The following is a 13,557-nucleotide window of genomic DNA, read 5'->3' on the forward strand; positions in this document are numbered from 1 at the left end:
GTGATCAAATTGATGAAGGGTAACTCACAAAGAATAACAATGCCCAGGCCAGGATTCGAATCTGAGACCTAGGGCCCTTGATCCTAATGAATGAGTACAACAACTTTATGTAGAGAGGGAGGGGGGAGGGGCAAGGAAGCCTTCGGTCCCCTCTGCGAAATTAAAGTCAACTAAAAATTATATATTTCATACTCATGATTTCATTTCAATCAGTTCTATGCATTAATTATTGAAAGGAAATTGTAGGAACATGATAACTTCAAACTGAAGCAATGTTTTTTCAAGGGGACAACAACACTATTACAGAGGAATATGCGCCTTGTTTGCCGCCCCCTGTAATATATCCTGTGGATGTCCATGTGTGGACATTAGCACCATCAGAAAGCATATAACAATAAATAAGCTACATATACTACTACTAACAACAAGCTTGTTTTCACTAAGGATACTTGACTCAATTACAGGTGACAAGTGAGATATGATAGAATGCATTGCTAACACATCACTTGCATATTAACTACAACAATCAAGATATAACACTAAATCAAGGATTGTTAGATTTTATCTAATGGTGTGATTGATTGCATATTTGTCATATCATGATTGATAATTGTTATTATTTACGTGCTTCATGTTTTGGTATTGTTAAAGCATAACATGTGTCGGTTTATTTTAGATCCACTTTTTATGCACAGATAGGCTAAACAAGACTAGACCTACAGCTTTAATGCAGAATCTGAACCACTGCATATCTTCACTGAGGACTGAACCTGAGATCCCTTAGTTCCAAGGTGACAGTGGTCATGGATACCTCATTGTTAAAGCAAAAGATAAATATTTTGCTAATGAGCATCTAAAAATAAAAGTACATGAAATTAAATTGAATAAGTACTATTTGCTTTATTTTTTAACATTGTGCTATATCATAAAACAACATATTATTTCACACCTAGTCATCAATGTATTCCAAGTCTCAAAAATGAAATGCTCAATTCAATTTTTAAAATCCTTTTGATATTTTGATATCAAAATTCATAAATTCAGGTACATGTGTTACTTAAAAATTCTTAATAATACTAGATGTAATTTTATGCGATTTTACTTTGAGTTATATTAGCATTTTATTAAAGCATTAGTTGCTAAGAGCAATGGTCAAAACATTTTTAGATGCATGTTTCATTAATATTGAGATATTGATAATGTTTAATATCTTTATGTATGTACCAGTTTCATTACAGTGACATGGGTCCCTGTATTATGCAAAGTGTTTTATATCATATATTAGGACTGAGCCAATACTGATGCTGATACCAGTACAGTATTTGAAAATATTGGCTAAAATTTAATTACCCATACCAGCCAAGGTGTCTCACAGATCCTGAAAGTTCCACATGACACTTTCACAGTCTGAATACTCTGGAAATTATGCAAAATGTATATTTTAAATGTTGTAAATACATATTCTGAACTACTTTAAAAGTATTTCAATTTCCAAGTATTGGTATCAGTTGCAATCAGTTCAAAGTGATATAAGTTTGACCCTGGCATTTTTGCTATTGACTCCTGTAATTAAAAGACATCCACACGATCAAAATAATACATGATGGATTAGATGTTAAATATATAACAATAGTAAGAATTGTGAAATGTCATAGTTTATGATTATTATTATTAGTAGTAGTAGTAGTAGTATTTAATTCCAGCATTGCTGTCTTAAGTCCTGTTTAAACTTATACATTGATTTTGTCTTATTCTAGAAAAAAATGTATGATGAGCTTGGAAAAGGCATCTTACACAATGCATGGGAAGGATACAATTCTACACTCTTTGCCTATGGCCAGACTGGCTCTGGTAAATCTTGGTCAGTCATTGGATATGAATCAAATCCTGGTAAGTTAGAAACAAGTTGCAATCTAGGAATTTCTACAATGTTTAGTAAATATGAGAGAGAGATTCTGATGACCTAGGTACATGTAAGGGTGCTTGATTTCCACATCCAGAAATAAGGTACCTGAACCCAATATGGCCTGGTACTCAATATGGCCTATTTGCTGTTTCCAAGAAGTTACTTGGTTAATTCAACAGATGAAGTTAGTATGTCATTTAGTCTGTCCGAGTGACATGAAGAACCTATTGGCTGTACTTATAGTACAGTAACTTGACAAAGTAGTGATATAGCTGGATCTCATGATTGTGTTCTACATGATCTAATATTGCATGTGTGTAATTACTACTTACTACATATTCTAAGTGATAGATGTTTATATCTTTTATGATAGATGATAATTTATACTTTACAGCAATGTACCTAGTTTAGATTTTAACTTAAAGTCCTGTTTATAATGAAGGAAGAAAGAACACTATGTAAGTAAACTCAATGTGGCCTACATAGCGTGGAATGACTATTGGTGGAGGTATGAGTCTTGCAACTCAAAGTTGATGACACAGGAGTTTCTCAGGTAAATGTCCGGTCACTGCTGGGATGAACGCAATGCAATTGCGAAGTATCTTGAAGAACGTTGAAGAATGTACATGCGTAAATATGACATATTTGTTACTCTTATGTTCATGCTAGAGTGTGTGGGACTCACTAAGGTTGATAGAAGACCTTTCATTTGTCCAGACTGTGATGTGTAATCCATGATCTTCTGGTAACAAATTGTTACATGTCACTCCTTTGTTTATAGTTTGTAATCAATGTTATTTCTTTGTGCATATCTCATATGTCATTATGAAAATATAATGTAAGTGTGTAAATATACTTATGTACCTATAAAAACAACATTGTGGTACTTTCTTTACAATTTCTGTTGCATTATTTGATGTTAAAGAACAAAATATATTACTAGGCATATTGGGTACTAAACCTTACTAAACCTAAACGTTATTTTTCAATCTTCCCTGTGCCTATGTTATTATTTGGAACCAACTCCAATTTTTAGTAAACATCCAAAAATGTTCCTTCTTTTGAATCTTGCAAGTATATTCACCTTTCTGACCTTGTACTCCATTAGAAACAATTGCAAACCTTAGGTAGGCCATATATTGGGTTCAGATAGATAATTGATATACAAAACAAGGGCAAATACAGTAAAAATAGTGTTGTGTTCGCTGAGACTGACACTGCATCTTCTCAACATAATCCTCCTAGTTGGCAATCTGTGCCAGTAACATGGAAAGTTGCGGATCTCACTCTGGGAAAAATCCTTCTGCTGCCTGTGCACCTATTTGTGAACGCATTTAACTTCTTAGCTTCCCATAGGTGGAAGTCAGCTCCTAACCTTGGAGCAAAAGTCCAAGGTAGGAGAGAAATGTCATTGCTGTTTGAGTTGTAGTCATGGTGTTTGAAAGATGACACTGATCCCCTTTCCTATTGTGTGGGAGTCCCATTGGTCATTCCAGGATTGATGAGTAGCATGCATTGCTTACTGTATGATAGTTCACTCTTAAGTCGGTTAAGGATTTTTTTAGGCAGCCCCCCCCCCTGCTAGGATATTTCGTCTAAGTGTCCCCCACTTGCTTCATTTTATCATGTTGAATCATACAAGCACCCCTTACTCCCACCTATCTCCAAACTTGATCAATTCATAACACATCACTATTTGAAAAAGGTCCAAAATCCACAGGCATCCACCTATACAATAAGTTACCAGATCATATAAAAGCTATTGAACCAGTACCAAAACTCAAAAAGGAACTAACAAAACATCTGTTGTACCATTGCTTTTTCACAGTGAGTGAATTTATGAACCCCTAATCCATAAACCACTTGTGGGTTGATGGATTGGAGGTTCATGGATTCATCCACAAGAGTCCAATTGAAATTTTAATCAATAGTTCCAACATAGACCTACAATAGGCTGGATGCCATCTCACGTGTCATATCTGTTATGTTACTTGAGTGCAGTTTTTAGTATCATTTTATGATTTTACCTTTATATTATCTCACAATATTTCATGTAATCTTTTAATCCATTACAGAACACACATATTATTTATATATTGTAATACAAAACATGCTTTACTGGTGTTACTTTTACATAATAGACTGTATCACTAATATGAGTACACTCCTTCCAGCATAAAACTGTAATAGGTTAAGGTTTCATTTCATTGTATCAACTCACTATATTATATTATTGTATTTCATTGTATTAGTATATTGTAATGTGTACACAAATTGACATGTCCGATATCACAGCATGTAAATGTAAACATGTGATTCATGGATCAAATAAATCTAATCTAATCTAATCATCCCCCAGCTAGGGATTTTCACTTCTAGCACTGACCCAAACCTCATATACATATTATTTTGAAGAAAAAATGAAATTTACTACTTCTTTGGGGTTTTACACTGTGGAAATATACGACTGTGTAATTAAAATTGTAATTCTTATTTGTTTATATTCTTAGGAATAGTACCGCAATTCTGCAGTGATATTTTTGGTGGGATAAAAGAGAAAGAGATTGAAAAAAGTGCAGAATTTGAAGTCAAATTCAGCATGTTAGAAATTTATAATGAAGTTGCAAGGGATCTACTCAGTCCTACCAAGAAAAGCAAGAAAGGACTCAAAATTCGGCAACATCCAAAGAAAGGATTTTATGGTAATGTACTTCATGAAGTAAAAACGGACTTATTTGGTTTGATGTGACATTGACTCAATTCTGATGCTAATTTATTCAACTAATGAGAATTCATTGCACATACTAATTGGATTAAAATATAGCAGAAAACATGGTAATACAATGATACCATAAAATAAAATACTCACTTTATCCTAAAATTGATAACTGATGTTCGAATAATTACAGTGGTCACTATGCAAACTCATAGAAACTTCTTGCAGTGAAGTATATTGATATCCAGTTTGGTTTCAGAATTCTATGATTCTAACAAGAAGAGAAAATTTCATAGTAAATAGTGATTACAATTTACCAGATCACTTTCATGTAGTTTATGCAGTTTTTTTTAAACAATCTGTATTGTAATTGTATTTCATAAACATGGGAATAACTAAACATGTGCTAATTCATATGTCGTTTCATAGAGTAGCTTCTCAATTAAAGTTTCTGAAATATCTACACATACGTTCAGCATATATATATTTTAGATTATAAGTTTCAATATTATATTGCTTGATATATTAATATTGTTTGAAGTTTCCATTTCAGCTGAAGGTTTGAAGTCTTACTTGGTGACCAATTATGATGAAATAGAACAAAGGATGAACGAGGGCACAATTAACCGAACAGTTGCTTCCACTAACATGAATGCCACCAGCAGCAGAGCACACACGATTGTTGGAATAACATTCTCGCAACGAAGTAAAAATGTTCAAGGGCAAGAAACAGCAAAGACTGCAACTGTGAATTTAGTTGATTTAGCTGGAAGGTGAGTGTTTTTGTACAATGATTTACAAAAACGTGCTTAAGGATTATTGATTATCATATATCACATTGCAGCCTTTGTCATTATTACTAGATCCAAGTCAATACCCATAGCAATGTGGAAAAATGCCTATTCCCAAGTAACCACAACCATTGCGCCAACTGGCCAACCATTTTCAGTGTAGTTGGCCCAACAGTTTTCTATATGGTTGGCCCAATGTTGGGCCAACCACTTTTAGTTACTTGGGATAATGCCAACTTAGAATTATTATATCATGTGGGTTATTCAAAAGGGAATAAAATTGATTCAACCCAGATAAAATTAGATTTTAAAGTGGACATAATTTAAAATGGCAGAGTAATTCTACATTTCTACTTTGGTGGCAGAATGCACTGAATGCTTTATCCCCTCCCACCATCTCGTCAAAGAGTTATAGTATGTTGCATCTCCTGTCAATGAAAGGAAGAAACACCAGGGGAAATTTGTAAAAGAATGCAAAACCAGGAGATACCTGGCCAGTTTCATGGGGGTTTCAGTTCCCACAGCCCCTTCCTAGTTTTGAGTCTTTTCGTAGCCCTTCTGTGTCTCTCATGTTCTCACTTAGCATGCCAAATGTCAAGGATTGTAACTTTTACAGGCATATTAAGAGACAGGATGTTCTCGTCAGTTTGGAATGCAGACCTTATGAATTCCATCACTTGCCTCATCTGGTGGAAAAGTACCACCAACTTGACAGCCAGATCTGCATTGACAGGCATTGGAAGTTATACCATATATCTAAGCAACCAAATCGATCTGAAAAGATTGGAATGGAAACAAAAAATCAGTTTATATTTTGAAGTTGGTGCAAAAACATCTTAGCAGCAAGGAATCAGATATGTACCTGGAGGACGGAGGCGTCTCTCCCTTAATTGCGTGGCATGTTATAACCTCTCGGTGCCCCTTAAGTAAAAGTACATTTAAGAGAAGGAAGAAACAGCCTCCGATTTTCAATTATAAAAATAAAACTATTGTTCATAATGTAATGAAATTTGCTACAGACATACCTTGGTGTATAAGAAGCATGGCGGCATCATTGGAGATGGCGCTACAGTCTCTCTAGTCCTTTCATGGGCATGCACGTGCACCTCGGCTCGTATTAAATGCCAATCGTACCGATGTGTGCTTTCAGTCTGAGTTCTTGGCCAGTTGGATGACTAGGAACTCTGAAATGGCTATTTTCAGTAGGATGGTGCCATTTGCCACACTTCCAATGCCACTTCCTTCTTTGAAGATTGTGTCATTTCCAAAGGACTTTGACCTGACCTTACCCCACAAGATTTCTCTCTATGTGGTATGCTAAAAGAAAAGGTCTATTGCAACAAACCATGGACTATCATGGAAGTGCAAGACAGCATTCTGCGGGAAATTGACGCTGTGACTCCTGATGAGTTAGTGGCTACCTTCTGTAACATGGAGAGGCATGTACAGGCATGCATTGATCCTAATGGCGACCACTTCCAACACTCGCTGTGACGTCGCCTTGCTTCTCGTTCATCAAGGTATGTCTGTAGCAAATTTCTTTACATTATGACCAATAGTTTGATTTTTATAAGCTAAAATCAGGTGCCGAGAGTGAATGAAACAACCTGTGTTATCACTATGCATTCGGGATTTCAAAATCAGCATGAACTACAGCAAATAAATCGAAATGGATAGTTAATAAATGAAGCAGGAACAACCATTGTGACTTACTGCCAGTTAGTACTTTTAAAAAGTTATAATTTCTAATTTAAAATTGAAAGGTTTGAAAATGAATATGCATTTCTATATATTTTCAGTGAGCGTGTAGAGCAAGCAGGTTCAAAAGGCGAACGATTGAAGGAAGGAGCTGCAATCAATCAATCGCTATCCTGTCTCGGAAACTGCATCCATGCACTTGCCGAGCGAGCTCAAGGAAGGAACATACGTGTACCTTACAGAGACTCGGTGCTCACAAAGCTTCTCATGCATGCCTTGGGTGGCAACAGCCGAACTGTCATGGTGAGTTCATTCATTCATTCATTGTTTTCTGCCCAGGGGCAGGTCATTTCTTGCAACCTCCATGCTGTTCAATCTTCAACCCTTCTCTTTCTAGCAGCGTAGGACCCATTTATTTTGATGTCATCAAGCATTTGGTATCTTCTTCCCCGGATTCTTTCTCTTGACCATCCCCTTCAATAGCATCTTAGGATACAGTTTCTTCTCATCCAGTGGACCAACTAATTTTCTCTTCATGATTATCTGCAGCATTGATATATTTTCCCCAACTCTTTCATTTCTCACTTTTTCTGTCCGTTTCACCTGTTCCATTCATCTCCAAAATCACATTTCTAGAGCTTCCAGTCGCTGTTCCTCACCATACAGAGCTCCACTCCATTTCATTATTATTTTCCTCAGTTCTTTGTTCATAGATCCACAGAAAATATTTTTCTTTCTATAGAAGGCTTCCTTCGCCATTGCTATTCTTACTTTTGTTTTTTGACTTCATTCCATATTGTTTACGAGTAACACACTTACTATGATAATGCTTGTATTGATTATAAATGGGAAACATTGGTCTAGCAACCTATAGTATCTGTAAATAATTGCCTAATCCAAACTAAGAGTATAATTTATGTAAAAGTTTGTGAAAATTATGGTTCAACAAGAGGTTAAATTGGGTATCATTGACAATATTGTCTCAGACCAATATATTCCACAAATTGAATCTATTGTAGCATGACGTCGGGTATGGTATGGGATCGAATCACGCCGGGACGTAGCTCAGATAAATAAGATAGGTCTTTAGTTTTGACTTAGCTAACCACCTCTACCCTTAATGAAGCTGATGAGGGTTTGTTGGGAGTGTGTGTTGTTGAACGCTACTCACCCCTTGCTGTAGGTCTCTCCCTCCGCTTCAGGTTTCTGCGATGGTTGGAATTAGAGACGGGTGCCTGCTGGAGAGATCGCTGGTGGTGATAAGAGGCACCAGGAAAATTTGGCAGCTTGATTCTATGGAGCGCTGATTCTCTGGACTCGGGTTGGAGTTTAGGTTAGTGATCTTCCATAGTCCGGACTGCTTCTTGGGCTTCTCGCTTGCTGCCACCTCGTAAAGTTACGATCTCTCAACTGGCCGTCGTCGTCGTCTCGTTGATCAATTTGCTGGTAATTGTGGAGTGAAGTGAGAGATCGATTTACCATCTCCAGGCATTCTATACTTTGGAATTGAGTCATGACTTAGTGGACTTTGCACCTCCAGCTATACACCTGGGGTATCCCTGGATGCAGATGGAAATTTACAGTGGAGGTGCACTCACCGCTGGCGAGGGCCGTTGCCTTGCTAACTGTGCAGAGGAGAGTGGAAAATTCTTGTTGCTCGGCTCTGTATCCGGTGGAATGTGGGGTGAATGAGCATTCAACTTGCAAGCTTCAAAGCGATGTTTTAGAAAAATTGATGTTTCTATCTTTATGCTCCCAATTCCTTCATCACTATATATAAATTTATATCTATTCCGAGTACTGTAACTTCATATTACATTTGAAGGACTCAGGTGTAAAGCATGCTAAGTGACATTTTGGTCATTTCTGAGTTCATTAAGAAGAAAGGTTATTAGAAGCTATACTGTAGATAAATTGTTTTTGCGTTGTGTTGACCAAATTTTGCAAGGCTTTACTGAGTCCAATGCAAATTGTATGACATGGCAATTTCACTCAAAAATTGAAGGATGGAACATTTTAATTTGTAACTAAAAAATTACCAAAATGTTACTTACCATGTTTTACACCCGAGCCCTTCAATTGATTTAGATACACTTTGCCTTTCAGGAAATTCTTGGTCGTGTATGCATTATGAATAATTTATGTCATAAACAAGACTCTTGAAATGATATATAAGAATCATTCATCTCATACAGAAAAATATTCATATTTCTAAACATAGTTTATTTAATTATATAACTGATGATACCTTACAAATTTCATTCAAATATGTTGAAGTCTATAATGTTGTATCCATCTTAGATTTGAGGGGTTGATAGCACAAGTGACGTAACTCCATTCAAGATTCAAGACAGTTTTGAGAAAATGGCACATTTAGATAACTTAGTCCTATGTTTAGCGATTGGAACACAAATATAGTGGTGCCTCTATGAGCAAGAATTTGAAACTTAGGAGATACTTCTAGCACTGAAATATTGACACTTCACAGTTATAAGTTATACATGTAAATCCATTTTCATGAAAAGTGTTGTTACACCAGCTGTACTCTGAACCCCTCATTTGTCTCCCACAGATAGCAGCTGTTAGTCCTGCGGATGTTAATTATGATGAATCTCTTTCTACCTTGAGATATGGTGAGTAAAATTTTCCATGGTGCATTTCGGTGTTTTATACTTAATTCATGAGTTTTAGTGACATTCAGCACTTCCCTAACACTGAAGTGCATGATGTCTGGGGGAAATATATGAAATAAAAGAAAACTTCACATGTAAAAGTATTTATTTTACAAGGGAATTAAATTCACAGTCACAGTCAAGTAGAAATATGATTTATACTTAGTGAATTTCAACATGAGCACATTAGTTCCATGGCATGTTAACTATTCAATTTCGTACCTTCAGTTTGTGACCATAACTTTAATCATTGCTGAAACAGAGTTTGGGTATCTGAAACATTTTTCAGAGCACAGGCTCAGAAACAAGTTGGATCTGAGAATCTTTTGAGCTTACTCAGAAACCTCCCCTAGGTTCTGGCATTTTTCTTTATAGAGTAAAAAGAAAGCATCGAGCTGAATCCCTATATCAATAGCAATATGTTTATTCATCATTAAGCATTACAATAATGCAATAAATGTCATCATCAGTACGTTTATGCAAGCAAAGAATATATTTGCTTATTGAAAATGTCTTCCTCATATATGAATTGGCACTGAGATGAGTATTATTATTACTAGATGAAGTTGAATTAAGCATGAAAATGATTGATTGGTTCTTGTCCGTAACATATAATTCATCCTCACTACCTCAAATCCTATTTGATTTTTAAGAATATTTCAATATTATGTTTACTTGAATTAACATTTTTACAGTGCCATAGGTCCAAATACTTTCCTTAGGGTTTTATTTTCAAAAATACCCTTATTTTATGTTCATTTTTAATGTAATGGACCCAGGTTCACATCCATATAATACTACAAGTAGGGTGACCATAATATTTTGACCCAAAAACGGGACATCCCAAGGAGATCAGTTTACCCTACCCTCTCTCCTGAAAAATCTGTTAGGCCTAATTATAAAATTATTGTTATTATTAATGTATTATTATTATTTAAAGCATGGATCACATAAATGATACATCATAAACAACAAATGAAATATGATATCCCAATGTCCAAATGTATTAATTATTATAATCTCGGTATGTCTTTCTCATCCTTTCTGAACAACCTTTGATGTTAGGCCTTAGCTGAAGGTGAGTAATGCCAGAAGTATTTATCAGAATAACCAATCTTATGGAGAGCAGCTTTATTCTTCATCAACAGTTTATAAATTTCCCAGAAAACCTTACCCCACATATCACACACACAACTCTAGATTTTTCTTTTGAGTTTGTGTCAAGTCAACTTTAAATTCTTGTTGTAAGACAAACAAAACAATACATCTTTTTAGCATGAAATGTGTGTCAAATTTAAACTTGGTTTTCAAGATAACTCCTAGACTTTTATAAAATGGGACAAATAGTGGCTTTTTAATCAGTGGATGAGATAACCGGGACACACCTCTGAAACGGGACTGAATGTATGGCCACCCTAACTACAAGTTAATCCTGCCATCAAAAAGCTAATTCAAAAACTAACATATGGTTGCATTCGACATTCTCATTCCAGCTGACAGAGCGAAGCAAATCAAGACACAAGCTATGGTTAATGAGGATCCAACCGAAAAGTTAATCCGAGAGTTAACACTAGAAAACGAGAGATTAAAGAAAGCCCTTGTATCTGGAGAAGTAGACATGGGACTTCTGAAGGAAATTGGTGGAAAAGAACGGCTAAGTATTCATGGTAAATACGTCTCTCTCTCTCTCTCTCTCTCTCTCTATCTCTATCTCTATCTCTATCTCTATCTCTCTCTCTATCTCTCTCTCTATCTCTATCTCTATCTATCTTTATTCGTGTTACATTTTCATTCTCATTCAGTGATGAATTCAGGTGGTGGGCCGGGGAGGAATCCTTTCCTGGAAATTCAACCCCCCCCTGAAAATTTCAATAACCTGGCAGAGCATTCAGACAATAGCTAAGAAATTTGGCCACCATATTCACTTTGGCTTTTTTCAATCACAATAATTTAATGCAGAACATACTTTTTCTGGCTTTTTTTTGTAATAATAAGAGCTATTACAGTCCTCTTTATAATTAAATCAAAATAATGAACGAATTTAAATTATCGTCAGTTTTCTACTAACTAGTGATATGTAATAAAATTCCATTTAATTCAAACTCAACAATGGACACATGTAGATCAACAGGGCTGGTGTAATGTAAGCTTCTATTGTTGTAACAAATGCCAACTTCTTACAACTATGTATTTTAACTGTTAGTCAGCCAACAGTTTGCTTGTGCAGTTTTATCGAAGTTTACACTTAATTTAACTACATATAAGAGATAAGGGGCAATTCAAAAATATTAGCATTGTTTTTATTAGTATTATAATTCCTTGCATATGACCGCCCCCTCCCCAGGAAGTTTCATACCCCACCCCCGGAGGAAAGTATCTGGATTCAACACTGTTCTCAGTAACAGAAAATTCTTAAATGTAGATGCTTTTCACTCTAATTGCTAGCAGGCACATTAACGACTGAAAATTCTACCTTGCTTTACAGAAATTGAAGAACTGAAGAAAAGATTACCAGAAGAACTACAGGCACGAATGCATGAAAATGAGAAAGAAATTGAAGAAATCCAACTCTCGCATGAAGAGAAAGTAATGATAGCAAAGATGGAACAGGGCCAAAAGGTAAGATGAAAATTAGAAATGGGTGAATCTATATTCTTGGACATCCACTACATTCATTATCCTTGGTCATTGGCAAATTAAACACCAGTTAGTTTGAGTTAAGTCGACCTTATGTACAAAAAGGCTAATCAGGACTCAACCTACAGTTTAAACTGGGGTTCGAACCACTGTGTGCCTCCACTGGGCATTGGAGCTAGGATCTGTTTTAGAAAGAGCAGGGAATTTCTGTTCACACAATGATGTTAGGAAAAACTCAATATGCTGACCAAGGCAGTAATTTATTTTATTATAAAACATAAACTAAACTTAATGTTTCAACCTTCAAGCAAGGTCTTCAGACTCTATACCAAGTACAACAATAGTATTGTTGTTTTTTTGTACTTGGTGAAGAAGACCTTGCTTGAAGGTTGAAACGTTACGTTTAGTTTATGTTTTAAATTAAAATAAATTTCTGCTTAGGTCAGCATATTGAGTTTTTTTATATCATGGAAACAAGGCTTAATGGTGTTATAATGATGTTAGTAACACAACCAGCAGCCTAGCGTGGCCCAGGTGTAAGAAGTGTGGTATTTGATAAATTTCCATTTGTGGAAAGGATTAATTTATTTACAAGCAATGGGATATTGCTAGAGGCACATATTTTTGGTAAATAAAAAAAACAAAATTTCGGTACAAAAACTGAGTCAATTTCGGGTTCAAAAGAAGCGGTAAACAAAATAAAATATCGGTGTTAGAGCGGTGAAAAATTGTATGAAAAGTGGTATATAAAAAGACATTTTGTTTTTAAAATTGTGAATATAATCCTAAATTTGATTTAAAAACTACACTTATTCCACAGAATTAACATTTCACTTCTAATAGCACATTTATGTAGTTATCAGAGTATTAAGTTTAGTGTAAAGGAGTCCATTTTTGCTTCTCCAATATTAACAGCAGAATTAATAAATTTTCCTGGAATTGCATAACTCTGAGGATAATTCAGACCTCAGAAGGTGTCGCGTCGGTGAATAAACCTTGAATTTTGTGTTGAAGAGTTAATTTCACTTTCTTCAGTTCATTTCGCATTATTTCGTGACAAAACATGGTCATAAAATGCATCTCACACCTTTCAAAAACATGAAAAATTAACACTACAATGTGTTTTTTCAAATTTCG

At 35.4% G+C, this 13,557-nt stretch overlaps 1 protein-coding gene across 3 annotated transcripts in view; it reads left to right on the forward strand.

The window, feature by feature from the left end:
- Positions 1-13,557, forward strand: part of LOC145992317 (kinesin-like protein KIF28) — an 81,855-nt gene that overhangs the window by 41,615 nt on the left and 26,683 nt on the right. For all 3 annotated transcript variants that reach the window (XM_083128703.1, XM_083128700.1, XM_083128709.1), the window contains 7 exons: positions 1,758-1,890; positions 4,417-4,608; positions 5,176-5,395; positions 7,213-7,414; positions 9,684-9,744; positions 11,277-11,450; positions 12,269-12,402. In XM_083128703.1, the coding sequence (XP_082984829.1) occupies positions 1,758-1,890; positions 4,417-4,608; positions 5,176-5,395; positions 7,213-7,414; positions 9,684-9,744; positions 11,277-11,450; positions 12,269-12,402 (1,116 nt within the window). The remainder of the gene's footprint in view (positions 1-1,757; positions 1,891-4,416; positions 4,609-5,175; positions 5,396-7,212; positions 7,415-9,683; positions 9,745-11,276; positions 11,451-12,268; positions 12,403-13,557) is intronic.

This window comes from Lepisma saccharinum, chromosome 1 (assembly GCF_977018435.1).
Source record: "Lepisma saccharinum chromosome 1, izLepSacc3.1, whole genome shotgun sequence".
NCBI classification, from domain to species: domain Eukaryota; kingdom Metazoa; phylum Arthropoda; class Insecta; order Zygentoma; family Lepismatidae; genus Lepisma; species Lepisma saccharinum.